At 40.1% G+C, this 14,058-nt stretch overlaps 1 protein-coding gene across 4 annotated transcripts in view; it reads left to right on the top strand.

The window, feature by feature from the left end:
* Positions 1 to 14,058, top strand: part of trmt11 (tRNA methyltransferase 11 homolog) — a 61,584-nt gene that overhangs the window by 36,949 nt on the left and 10,577 nt on the right. The window contains exon 13 of one of the 4 annotated variants that reach the window (XR_010005646.1): positions 12,598 to 12,712. The exons of 1 other annotated variant lie outside the window; for it this stretch is intronic. Coding sequence is in view for 1 of the 3 variants with exons in the window: in XM_062979015.1 (XP_062835085.1) it covers positions 7,686 to 7,907 (222 nt within the window). In the remaining 2 variants the exon portion in view is untranslated. Of the gene's footprint in view, positions 1 to 7,685; positions 9,767 to 12,513; positions 12,713 to 14,058 lie in introns of those variants that run through there. 2 more of the 4 variants (XR_010005642.1, XM_062979015.1) reach the window with 2 other exon arrangements.

Genomic DNA, 14,058 nt, shown 5'->3' with positions numbered 1-14,058 from the left:
AGCTCCTGCCATGAGTTAACGGCGTCGACCTTATGTGGATCCATTTTAAGTTCCCTACCTGACACTACATGACCTAGGAACTCCACTTCAGGCACATGAAAGACGCACTTGGAAGCCTTGGCGAAAAGCCCATTAGCCCGCAGACGGTGCAGAACCTGCTTGACATGTTGACGATGTTCTTTCTCGTCCTTAGAAAAAATCAAGATATCATCCAAATAAATCACTAAAAATTGGTCAATTAGGTCCCTGAACACATCGTTCATGAACCTCTGGAAGACCGCAGGAGCGTTGCAAAGTCCGAAAGGCATGACTCGGAACTCGTGGCATCCGAAACACGTGTTAAATGCCGTCTTCCATTCATCCCCTTCCCGTATACGGATTAAGTTATATGCCCCCCGCAGGTCAAGCTTGGTAAAAACCTTAGCCCCTTGCACCCTTGACAATAGTTCCGAGATTAAAGGTAGCGGGTACCTATCCCGAATGGTGTATTTGTTTAGGATCCGATAGTCGCAGACCAGCCTAAGTTCCCCAGTCTTTTTGGCTACAAAGAATACTGGTGCCGCAGTTGGAGAGCTAGATGGGCGAATAAACCCCTTGGCTAAATTTTCATCTAGAAACTCCCTCAAAGCTTGCCTTTCCGGTACAGTCAAGGCATACAGCCTTCCTGCTGGCAATTTCGCACCTTCTGCTAACTTGATGGCGCAATCATATGGCCTGTGCGGTGGTAATTTGTCCGCTTCTCTTTTACAAAATACATCAGAGAACTCCCCATACTCAGCAGGCACTCCCTCCATATCAGATTGAGTAACATTCAGAGTGCAACAATCCTGCCTCTTTAAGGTCACTTTACGTGTCGCCCAATCTACTTGTGGGTTTACTACAGCTAGCCAATCCATCCCCAGGATCACATCATATCTAGGCAAGCTCGTAATATCCCACACAAACGTTCCCGTTACTCCCTGCACCTCCCACATTACTGCTGAGGTTTCATGGTTAACCACCCCAGTCTCCAGCAGTCTCCCATCTGCTCCTTCCACCCACACGTCGCATGCCTTGCGCACTCTAGGAATGCCATGCTTCTTAGCAAACTCAATATCTACATAAGAGACCGTAGCCCCTGAGTCCAGCAGTGCCAAAGTAGAAACAAGTTCCCTTCCCCCAACAGATAATGTAATGGGTACGAAAACATGCTTCCTCCCCTCAGTTGACTGCTTGAGGAGCCCTAGTGCGTTGGACTCACGTCGCACTAGGGCTGGCCTTTTCCCGAAAGCTGAGAAGGTTTCACATTACAGTTTTTGGCAAAATGCCCCGCATTCCCACAGTACAAACACAACCCCAGCTGCCTCCTACGGCTCCTTTCCTCTGTAGACAGCTTTTTAAAGACCCCAAGCACCATAGGCTCTTCCCCCATCACCACAGGTGCCCTGGTAATATGCATGGGTGGCGCACACATTGCTTTCGAGTGTTTACGAGCCTCGAACCTTGCGTCTAAACGCAGCACCTTAGCTACTAAGGCGTCCCAATTTTCAGCCGGCTCCAAGCGTGCTAATTCATCCTGGAGCATATCACTTAACCCGGCAGTAAATAAAAGCATGAATGCATTTTCCCCCCAATCCAGCTGGTGGCGATACAGGTTAAACTTATTTAAGTAATCCAAAACAGTCCCCTTTCCCTGTTTCAACCGATACAGAGCCCACCCAGCATTCTCCGTGCGGAGAGGATCCCCAAAAGTGTCAGTTAATAACTGTTTGAAATTATTCAAATTGTCCTTGACTGGGTCATTTCCCAAAATTAAATTAGTGGCCCATTGTCCTGCGGGACCGGTCAACAAACTCAAAATAAATGCCACCTTGCTAGTGTCTGTAGGAAAAGCATGAGCACTGAGCTGGGAAAAATAAAGCTCCACTTGTGCCAAAAAGGTTGGCAACTTGCACCTGGTTCCGTCAAAGCGTTCAGGAGTCAAAACATGTCCTTTCACAGCATGAGCTGCTTGGCTGACGGTAAAAGCCGTTTGTAATTGGTCAAATTTGGCCCTTAACTCCTCCATCGTCTTCCTGACGGGTTTATTGCTGCAATAAACTTTTTATGGGCGTTGGGCAATCTGTCAAGGACAGAACGCCACAAGGTTCAAGATAACAGAGTTTATTGGATTACAGAACTCAAAAATGCCCGTAAAATACAAGGGCCAGGCAGTATTAGCCTTTAGGAGCAAAAAGGGGCAAGGAAAAACGTTCAAAAGATAAACCGGATTAAACCGGAGTTTAATCCGGGTAAAAACAAACTGCTTGCTTCAGCCTGGGGATAAACAAAACAAAAGCCGAGGAACAAAAGATACAAAAGAATGCAACTAATTGGCAGCAGATTCCTCTCTGCTGCCAACACTGTGCTTAGAGTAACTTGCGTCGCTCCCACACACACAGCAGACAGGATTTCCAACACGAACAGATCAGCCAAGGATTGTAGCAGTAGAGTAGACCCAGTTCCTTTCCGTAGATCAAAGCCAGAAGCAGACGTTGTAGATTCCAAGTCCAAGAAGGGGGGAAGACAAGCCGTGGTCAGTTCAGTCCGAGTTTTCAAAACAGGAGATGGCGTCCGTCAAGAAGACGACGGAAGGTCAAGCTAATAAGAGTAAGCACAGGTTTGCACAAACAAATGCCCACACAATTCCTCCCGCCGTCTGACCCTGAATTCCAAAACAACTTACGTCTCAGCACAGGAAAACACACCAGTCTTCAGGAAAGCGTCCCACACAGATCCCAAGCGTTCGTCCAGATTACCTTGCCCAACGCAATTTGCAATTGCTCCCAAGCCCCATTTTATGCCAGTTACAAATCCTCATCACTGTCAGCTGTCCTCCTTAACCCGGGCGTTTCCTCATCACTTTCCTCATCAGAGCTGGAACACCTCTGACTACGCCCCACAGCATCTCCAGCTGTGGATCCCGTCCCATCCCTCCAGCTAAGCCATGGGTCTAATCCTGAAGGTCCCCATTCATCTTCTATCCCATCATGACCAGTGGCACCCAATTCCTCCCTTACCCGAGTCCAATCCATCTCATCCTCCTCCGAGCTAACCAGCCCCTCCTCCATTCTCTCCGTAAACCCCTCAAAAGACTCTTCGTCAGATGGTGCTGCAAAAATGTCTCGCAGTCTTTTTCTTTCTCGCTCCTCGAGAGTATCTGACTCTCGAGGAGTCTTACGCCCACGTCTGTCAGTAACAGAGCCATGAGGCTCAATCATAACATAAGATGGGATAAAAATATACAAACACACACACACACACACACACACACACAAGGAAATATTCAATATTCAAAAATATTCAGTCTTCTAGGAGGCACGATCTTAAAAGTGTCTCATAGGAGAATAAAAGTTACAAATGGACAAAAATATGGAATTTGTATATTTAATCTGGATTTTACTTTAGCTTTAGGGTGGGTGACCTTCCAGATGGTATTGGGTTGCATCTTCCCTTCTCTTTTACCTTTAAGTATTCTAGTTAGGGCTGAAGGGAGATTCAGCTCAACATCTGGAAAGATACATACTATCTGTACATGAAGCTCCTGCAGTTTTATCTGGACAATATCAATATAAGGTAAAGTAGCATCCATTTTAGTTTCCCTTGCTGGCAGAAAGCTTCAGAGATGATTGGGGAAATGCAGTTATCAGAGATTTGTCTCCCTCCTTGCCGAACTGTGGATCTGCCATGGCTAAAAGCTATTTTAGTAAATACGTGGACCCTCTGGATGGTATTGGGCTTCTGAGAAGGAAGAACTGAGTTTCTACTCTCAGATTTTATTCAGATCTCTTTTCCAGAAGGTTCTGGTTTTTAAAATTGAAACACATGTATGCCGCACAGATGCTAAATCTATTGTACTTTCACTGTAAAAAAATTAATTTAACAATTACGGTTGGAGGGGAGCATCCCTGCATGCCATTTTTGCTTAAAGACTCTCTTTAGAAGTTTATAGGATAGATAAATACATTTTAATAGGCTGCCTACATTTCTGCTGTGGCAGCAGGAAAAGGAAGCAACAGCTGCAAGTATTCTTCTTCCAGTAGTAAAACAAATTATTCAGGCAAATCGACCTCTGGCAAGTGGTCCATCTCTCCCCCCCCCCCCCATCTTTTTTCAAGAAGTTCTTAGAAAAAGTTTGCAGGAGCAGCCTAAAAGGGTTTCTGACCTTGCTTTCTTCCATTTGGCATAAAGAACTTTAGCAGTTCCAAATTTTGAAGTAAAATTTCAGCAGCAATTTCTAGTGATAATATTCATTCTCACTGAATAAGTCGCTTGGCCAGTTTAGATGATATTTTATGGGTAATTTACAGAAGGGCAATAGATTCCCAGGTTAATTTCCAAAGGGAGAAGAGTCAAGTAAGTACTGTATAAACTTATGCATGTGTCTAGAAATTTTAGACAAATTGCTCCAAAATACCTGGTTCGATTTATTCATAGGGCAATGTAAGTACTGTGTTTTAACTTTGATATATAAAAGGAACCACTGCCTTCTCTTAGTTGAGTGGTAAAAGGCAAGATTGGAAAAAGGTGAGCCATGGACTGTAGTGAGACAGTCCTTGCAGTGACCTTGACACTCTCTCTCTCTCTCTCTCTCTCTCTCTCTCTCTCTCTCTCTCTCTCTCTCTCTCTGTGTGTGTGTGTGTGTGTGTGTGTGTGTGTGTGTGTGTGTGTGTGTGTATATATATATATATATATATATATATATATATATATATGTGTGGGCTATTTCACTTGTCTTCACAGTCTTTTAATCTATATTAATGATATTGTAAGATACTTTTTCATATGCTACTTGCTTTTTAAAAGATGCTCCTTATATGGTGAATGACCCAGAAATTTAACCTTGGTGCTCTTCTATATTCCTATCAGGTGTGTTTGGCCAAATCGGAAATCTAGAGCAGTGTTGACACTTGGCTTCAGTGAGAGAATGGGCCCTTCACAGTCATTTCTGTCACTCAGTGTGATAGTATGACAAGGTGTGGATAAAAATGCCACCACATCTTAGAAGGTCTTAGCTTCCTTCACAGGGCATGCCACATCAGCATGAAGAGGACAGATTTCCACAAAAAAGGCACAAGAGATTATTTTCAAAGTTGCTCTTTTTATTTGTTTCTCTTGAAAATAATTCCCTCTCTGTGATGAGTGATAATTGTGTTTGTCAAAGGTGAGAGGTAAGACAATACCACATCTCTGACATTATCCTGCTGGCTGTCATGACAGCATCGGCCCCCCAACGCTACCCCACCCCACCCCAGGATCATGCAGAACTTCTTGATAAGTATCCCAATGAGAGTGATAATTGATGTTAACTGTGACTGTGGGGGTTGCTCCTGTTGCTTCAGTTTATACTGAAATGCAGCATTAAAAATTCAACAAATAATGTATTATGAAACCATTGCAACCAATTTCTTCTAAAACCTGAGGAAGAAGAGAGGATGATGGATATCTTGTGGATAGACAGACATAACAGTCTGCATGCTTAGAATTCCTCTTTTCTTCTCCCACTCTTGTTTAACAAGATGCTGTTTTTTTTTACTTTCTCTTTCTCTCTCTCTCTCTCATTTTCTCATAGTGTTACATATGATATTGGAGGAACATTTTTATGACAAAATAGTTTTATCATGTGTTAGTGAGTAACAACTTTTGATAACATACAAGATTGCTATTAAAGAGTTTTAAGGTAATTCTTTAATAACAAACATGAATAGCACTCGGAAACCCCATGTTGCATATAAATACCATAGTTACTTGTAATTTGTTCCTTTCTTGTATGAGTCAAGAAATAACTACATTGCCTTAAAATTGTAACAAGGTATCTATTCACTCCTTATAGTTATGGGAATGTGATCTCACTAAACGGTCAATGAGGAGTATCTTATTACAGTGTTCCCTCACTACTTCACGGTTCACTTTTCGCAGATTCGCTGTTTCACGGTTTTTCAATAAACACTAAAAGACTATTATGAATCATAAAAAATTACAATTTACAGCCTAAGGAAGGGAGGAAGGAAAAGACAAAGGGAGAGAAAAGGAGCCCAAGCAGCAATGGGAGGAGAAGGAGGCGATTTATCAACACACAACCGGTTGATAAAGACTTAAAATAGTGTATAACTACTAAAATAATGTATCAATATTAAAATAAATATAGTGTCCCTACTTCACGGATTTTCACTTATTGCGGGTGGTCCTGGAACCTAACCCCAGCGATAAGTGAGGGAGCACTGTACTTAAACTTCTTCTCATGTGAAGTTGTTTTGTGCTACAGATCAGTATCTTGTAGCCATATAATATTTTAAGTACTGAAGAAGCAGAAATAAAAATAAAATTTAAACTGTTACTACAATGATAACTAACAGCAACTAAGTATGGTAAATTCCCAAGGATTTTATGACTATTTGATATTTTTTCCACGAATATTGCTTAGCAATATTTTTCCCTAGACAACTTACCTTGTTAGTGGGATCTGAGATCTGGAACCCTTTCTCCATCTCAAGATCACCTTGAACATTTTAGTAATGCAAAAATAATACATAGTAAATTTCTTTTGGACCTAGTCTTGCCACAAGAGCTTTCTGCTGCTATTCAGTAGACACCATTGATGTTCCAAGCTACACTCTATTAAATAAAGATCTAATAAAGATAGTTTTGACTAAACTAATCTAATTCTGATTTTGTTGACTGCATAATTATATGCATAGTTATAATTATATTGTGAGGTTTGGTGTTTGGTCAGAGGCAGGCCTGTAGTGAGGGGGGGGGGGTTAGGGGTTCACCCCCCCCCCCCAAATTTTTCAGGTTATAAAAAACAACCTGGTTTACTCATGAATTTTAACTGGTTAACCAAATCCCCATGCTAAGTCTATGAGAGGCAAAACATTAAGAGTCCCTCCAGGCACTATCTCAAGCAGATATTGACAGGTTTGTAGCGGGTGTGTGTGTGTGTGTGTGCTAGGAGTTCAACCCCCCCCCCCTGAAATTTTCAAAACCCCTCCCGAAATTTTTTTCTGGCTACGGCCCTGGTCAGAGGCACTAAAGCAGTTATTTGGCTGAGAATTCTAAATAATGCCACTGCTTGCTGAAAATCTCAAGATCCCATAGGATATTGCCATTGTAAGGAATGTGGAATGACAGCATTCCAATTGTGTAGAGTAAGGGGAACCCTTGAGGGTTATGTGAAAGAAAAGAGAGTACTTGAACATTTTAATTTACACAAACTTGGGTTTAACTGGAAATATCCATAACTCTACTCTGAACAATCTGAAAGGGGCTGCTAAGTTTTGGAATATGTTTGTTTCTACTAGGCAGTATATTTAAATTATGCGCGTACACACACAGAGTGAGGAAAAAGTCACTTGATAGTTAGATGTATTTTTAATATATTGAATTGTGGCAGAAGAAATGTTCTCAATATTTTCAGATGTTACAGTTCCATTAAAGAAGTGTGGTCCAATAACACCACATGCAGAAAATGCTCACCACACATTAATTAATACATAGATAGCTGTGTTGTTCCAACCTTTTCAATGTTTATTTAGCATTGGTCAAAGTCAAGTGATGTTTGCCTCACTGTGTGTGTGAGTGTGTGTGTGAGATATATATATATATATATTATATTATATAATATATTATATTGCTGTGTTATTGTCATATAACTTGATAATATTTAGATTAAAGCCCTGGCAGACTATGCAAAAAGAATCTGTGAACCCCACCTCCTCCAAGGTGAGCTGAACCACCTAAACTGGGCTCTACAAGCCAATGGAGACTCCGCCACAGACATCAGAAGAGCTGCAAGGCCAAGAACAAGCCACGAGAGGAAAGACAAAGATCCACCCAGAGCAAAAAGGTTCTTACCATACCACAAGGGAACCACTGACCACACAGGGTAACTGATGAAGAAATACAATGTGCAAACTATCTACAGGCCCACTAAGAAAATCCAACAAATGTTAAGTTCAGCAAAGGATAAGAAGGATCCTCTCACCTCTGCAGGAGTCTACCGTATACTATCTGGCTACATAGGGACCACCAAATGCAACCTTGCCCAAACACGATTCAAGGAACATGAAAGACACTGCAGACTAATTCAACCAAAGAAGTCAGCCAGAGCAGAGCACTTGATGAACCAACCTGGACACAGCATATTATTTGAGAACACAGAAATGCTGGACCACTCTGACAACCACCAGGTCAGACCACACAGAGAAGCCATTGAAATCCACAAGCATGTGGGCATTGTCAATAAAAAGGAGGAAACCATGTAAATGAACAAAATCTGGCTACCAGTATTTAAAAAACTCTGAAATCAGGACAGTAAATAAAGAAAAATATTCAGAAAATGGGAATTCCAGGCATGACACAATCAGGGCCAGCTAACACCTCCCAACAAAGAATTCCCCCAGGCAGCAACCAGTCAGGCATTGAATCTGCAAGGTCATTAAATGCTAATCAAGGTGGCCATATGCAACATTCACACGTGCCTCAAGCAGACAATAGTTCTTTCTCCCACAGATATAAACCCCACATGCCTAGTTTCCAACAGATCTCACAACCTCTGAGGATGCCTCCTATAGATGTCGGCGAAACATCAGGAGAGAATGCTTCTGGAATATGGCCATACAGCCTGGAAAACTCACAGCAACCCAATACTTGGATTACCTCAGGCCCCATCTACACTGCCAAATAACACAGTTTCAATCTATATGACAGTGTAGACCAAAAGGGCCTCAGAATGAAGTGAAGTCTCCTTCTTTGAAGGTTTATAAACAGAAGCTGAATGGCCCTCACTTGGGAGTGTGTCGATTGTGTATTCCACATGGCAGAATGGCGTTGGCATAAATGGCCCTTTTGGTCACTTCCAATTTTATAATTCTGTGATTCTAAGAGCAGAATACCAGCCAATTTAGTAACCCATATCTGCATGGATGTGCGTTTGTCTGTTTCAGGAGACAGTCTGAAATCCCGTTGGTGTACTGCACTGTCATTACTGTACCAGCTTAGGAGGTATCAGCAAGAGGCCATAGGCATTGTAGCCCTGCCGGAAGACAGGGACTAGAGAAACAGGCTGATTTGCTTTACCTTGCCTCTGCTGTACGCATCTGGCAAAAGTAGTCCCCATTGCAGGGTGCACTAACAGGGCTCCAGTCATAATAGTATCCTCCTAGGCATAACAATGTGAAGACTGCAGGAGGAAATGGGAGGGGGAAAAGTCTGTCTGATTCAATCCTTTGCTGAAGCTATTTTCACAGTGGTGGGCCTCTTATAGCAGAGACTGTGAGTACAGCCAGCTGCTCAGCTAGGTAAGCTACGTCGCTTTCAGATCCAGGAATTTTATTTTCCATCATGATTCCATTTCCCCTTCCAGGAATGCAAGTACTGCTTCAATAAGAAAAATATAATCAATTCTATTCATAACATATTTAAACAACTGCTGAAAGAGGCACTTGGGGAAATATCTTGCGTTGCTCCAGTTTATAGAAATAGGAAGAGAGTTAGAAATGCCAATTTCTGATTTTGGTTGAGCTCTTGTGGTTCCATCTTAATGTTCTGAAATAGAATTAAAAGCTTTTAGATATATTTTTTAAACATTTTGTCCTGATTCTAATCTTATAAGTCAGATCTCAAGAGGGTAGGGTAGAAAATGATTGGGAAACACCTGCTTTTTCACTGCTATCACACAGATAAATGTATGTGGAAGAAATATTTGGAATAACGGCAGCACTGATCAATAAAGCAACAACAAAACAAACTTTAGGTTCTACTACTTTTATTTTTCATGATTAATGGGTTTGCAGCCTATCAACTGAATGGTTTGGGATTTCCTGAAATGATAATAATTTGATTAACCAATTTGCCTTGATTTCATATTTTGATTTAGAATGATCAGAATATTGGGCTACAGGTTGAATATCTTTTTATTTGTATATACAAACACAATGAAATATCTTGGAGATTTAAGTTTAAATATGAAATTAATTTATATTTCATATACATATTATAATATAGGTATAAGGGTTTATTTGTAACTATATTATTAGTAATTTTGCATGAAACAGATTTTGTGTTCATTGAACTATTAGAAAGCAAAGGTGTCACTATTTCAGCCACCCAAGGTTTAGATTTTTGAGTATTTTAGATTTCAGAATTCCAGGTAACCAGTATATTTAGGGCACGACGAATGTGAAGCAGAAATAACTGTGATAAAGTGTTAGCTTAAGGTAAAAGTTTTCCCCTGACATTAAGTCTAGTTGTGTCCGACTCCGGGGGTTGATGCTCATCTCCATTTCTAAGCCAAAGAGCCAGCCTTGTCCATAGACACTTCCAAAGTCATGTGGCTGGCATAACTGCGTGGAGTGCCATTATCTTCTTGCTGGAGCGGTACCTGTTGATTTAGTCACATTTGAATGTTTTTGGACTGCAAGATTGGCAGAAGCTGGGGCTAACAGTGGAAGCTCATCGTGCTCTTCAGATTTGAACCGCCAACCTTTTGGTCAGAAAGTTCAGCAGCTCAGCAGTTTAACCCACTGCATCACCGGGGACTAGTTACAAGGTGTTATAAGGTGTGACATTCTGAAACAAAATATCCCAATATTTACCAGGAGACTAGCATTCTGAAACAGCCTGGGGAATACTATTTAGAAATACTAATAGATAAGCAGCAATAGGCGGTAAGTGTTTGTCATTCCCCCACCCCCTCCAAAAAAAGAGAAAGCAACATGATAGGTAAAGGAACTAAAACTGGCCAGAGGTTAGAAGAATTGGAGAGAATTAAGTAGTTATATTTAACATGTTCCTCTTCTCTTCCAATGCAGCATGCTCCTCACTGCTCTAGTTCTTTTGTTTAAAAGAGAAAACACTATGGGGACTTTAGGTAAAAGGAAATTGAAGCCCTTGCGCTACTATGAATATCCAGTTGATGTCTGTGTGTCTCTAATGGCCAATATTAATCACAGAAGTATATGGCTCTCCTTGCTGCCAGCTGCTACTGCTCTGGAAAGCAGGACTGAAGTGGGCAACCTGTGAACGTTTAAAAGAAAAGTCCTGAACCTATTTTTAAAAAAATCATCAAGTTGTTAACAGTGGTAATAAATATTTATTAGAAAGTATATGCCTCATTCTAATAAAACATTCAAATATGAGAGTAAAGTAAGAGTAAACATCTTAACTTTCTTTTTTTGCTGTTATTCATATTCTTAAAAATCAGCTTTTTATTAATTAATTAAAATATTTCTATCTCAAGCTCTATGTTTCTAAAAGTATTTCTATTTTGCCCTTTATCATGTGATCTCAGTGCAGCATACAATTAAAACTTAACTTATACTTTAAAGAAATTCTGATTAAGATAATAAAAGAATTTAAACAGCATGTTAAACAGATCGCCCAGATAATCTTGGTGGGAGGTGCTAAAAACAACACTACGTACATTTACACTTAATCAATAATGAGATTAAGTTTCAAAGCGAGTTTTTAAAAATAATTTCTTTTTCTGTTTTTTTTCCTCTTGGATTCTTATCTTGAAACTCTCCAAGTTGATCAATTTAGCCCCAGAACAACATAAAAAAAACTTGTTTCAAAGTACATGTAATTCTTATGTACCGAAGACATTTGGACAAATTTTAGATTATCCAAGTTTGGTAATATGAAAGCAAGAGGGCAGTTTTCAACCTCCAGTTTTAAAATCTGAGGTTAAGGACTTCAGACAATGCAAGATCGTTCTTTGGGTTTGTAATTTGTCCCCATTTCTTAAGAATTTTAAAGCTGGGCAGTAAACGACTCCAGTGGTCCCCCTGTGAACAGAAACTGGTTAAAGCGGCAAATTTGAAGTGGGACAGCAATAGTTCTATTTTTTGTCTTTAATTACTTTTGTGATGTTTTTGTGTAGGCAGTCTTTATGCTCCTTATAGTAGCCATTACTCTTTGGACACAACAGTGAAAGATTGGTAATTAAAAAATAATAATTTTAATGTCTGAAACTGAGCAATGTCGAAGTTATACTAATTTGCCATATTGAAATGTTTGTACCCCAGGAAAGGTTTCATTTTACTAATTAATGAAATGAAATTTGTGCCAGGATATATTTGGGGTGTGGTTTGGTTAAATTTATATTCTATTAATGCATTCCTATGAAAAATAATAAGGGGGGATGTGGGAGAAGACAATACTCTACTATGTGATGGCAAAGCAAACCAATGATTAATATAAATACAAAACGTGTGATGGAGGTAAACACATTATTTTTTTCATTTTAAGAAGAAGTGCCACAAAACGTAACACAAAAACAGCAACCCCCGCTTTCCTCCTTTGTGGGATGAAGTCCCAAGAGAGTAACAAGTCCAGGATTGCATAAGCCCAGTTTAGCAGGACATGGAAGATATGAGTGTACAGGCATTACATTCTTGAGCATCTTGTTTCCCTACTGTGGAGGTTCCATGCCTTTCCGTATTCAGTGATAAAAGCCATCCCACATCCTTTCCCTGGCTTCTCTTCGGCTTCTAGTGTCTTCTGGCATTGGGAGTTGGATGGCACCTGATTCCAGAACTCTCAGTCTGCTTTCTGTTTCCCTGCACTGCTGCAATGAAGTACCACGAGCAACCACCAGAAGTGTCCTTACATCATGTGATGGCCTCCATGTGATTCCATTTTGGCAGCACAGAGAAATGGAGCAAAGACTGAGTGGAATGAAGTCCCAAGGCAGGTAAGCCTTGTATTTTCCAACTTTCTATGGACCACTTAAAAGGAACTTCTAAAATGTATTCTGGAAAGTTCCCCCCCCCCCCCCTCTTTCACCAGCTTTCATTTTTCTTATGATTTCCATTTTGGTGGCCAAAATTATAGAACAATGCATTTCTAATAGGGCAACATGTTTTCCCTTTTTATGTTTTGCTCTCTGTACATATTTATTAAGGGATTTTAGAAGTAACCACTGTTCACCTTGTGTGTTGCGGTCACCCATGACTGCAGTAGGATTAGTTAATGGTGAGGGTTGATGGATGATGGAAACTGTAGTTCAAGAACATCTGGAAAGCCACAGGTTCTCAGTTCTGTGCTAGTCCAGCGTGGTAATTAAGTTTTTTCATTAAAAGAAAATCCATATTAATCCATGACCTGAAAAAAGAAAGCCATTCCTGTTCTTGCAATGTATGTGACTTGGAACAGATTGTGATGAATCCCATGAAATGTTTCTTTAGATTAAGCTGTTTATGACACACAAGGTTAATGTTGAATGCTGACAAAAGTAGTAAAATAAACTTTTGCAACAACTTAGTTTTGTGTAGTTAATAGTTACTGGCATACGCTGAAGTTCCTGGACCTTTTTCAAGGACATCATATACTGCATGTTCTATTTTGTTATTTTCAACCCTTACCCATTTCCATCTTTTGTTAACATCTCTCTTTCTCCATCTCCCTTCTTCCCCTGCTGTAATTATTCCAGAACTTACAAATGTTACTTTTTCAAATAAAACTCCAAGAACCTCCCAACTAAGATTAACTATTCTGGGAGTTGTGGTCAAAAAAGTAATTTTCCAACTCTGATTGATTCTGCCCTTCTCAATTCAGACCATATTTTCAAACTCTTTTTATGTAAGCCTTTGAAAAAAGAATTAGCTTTAAACTCATGTTTCTCATGTCCAAGCTGGACAACAAAATAAATGGCTGAAATAATATATATGGTGCCACTGACATCAATGGCACCTGCTAAGAAATGAGTAAGAAATCCATCTTTCTCTTGGCTAAGAAAGATGCATCAATTTAGAGACACATTTAACAGAGGAAACAAAAAATCAAGAAAAGAAATGGCCAGAAAATCAAAGCTATTAGAATTGTATGCCAAAAGCAACATGTTTACCTATTGCTGTGGTCTAACCAGTGCTGTGAATGTCATGTCTGGCTTAAAATTTTGTAAGGTGCAATAATCTTTCCTTTTCCCCCCCTTTATTTTGACAAAAATAAAATAGTGGATTTTTTCTGGTAGTGTAAATTATGAAGTGCTGATGCTCGTTATTAGCACTTAGGCAGAAAAAAAATAAAATGCAAAGATAC

Source organism: Anolis carolinensis, chromosome 1 (assembly GCF_035594765.1).
Source record: "Anolis carolinensis isolate JA03-04 chromosome 1, rAnoCar3.1.pri, whole genome shotgun sequence".
In the NCBI taxonomy this organism is placed as follows: domain Eukaryota; kingdom Metazoa; phylum Chordata; class Lepidosauria; order Squamata; family Dactyloidae; genus Anolis; species Anolis carolinensis.
Note: the sequence above shows the minus strand (reverse complement) of the source record. Positions and strands in the feature narration are given on the sequence as shown.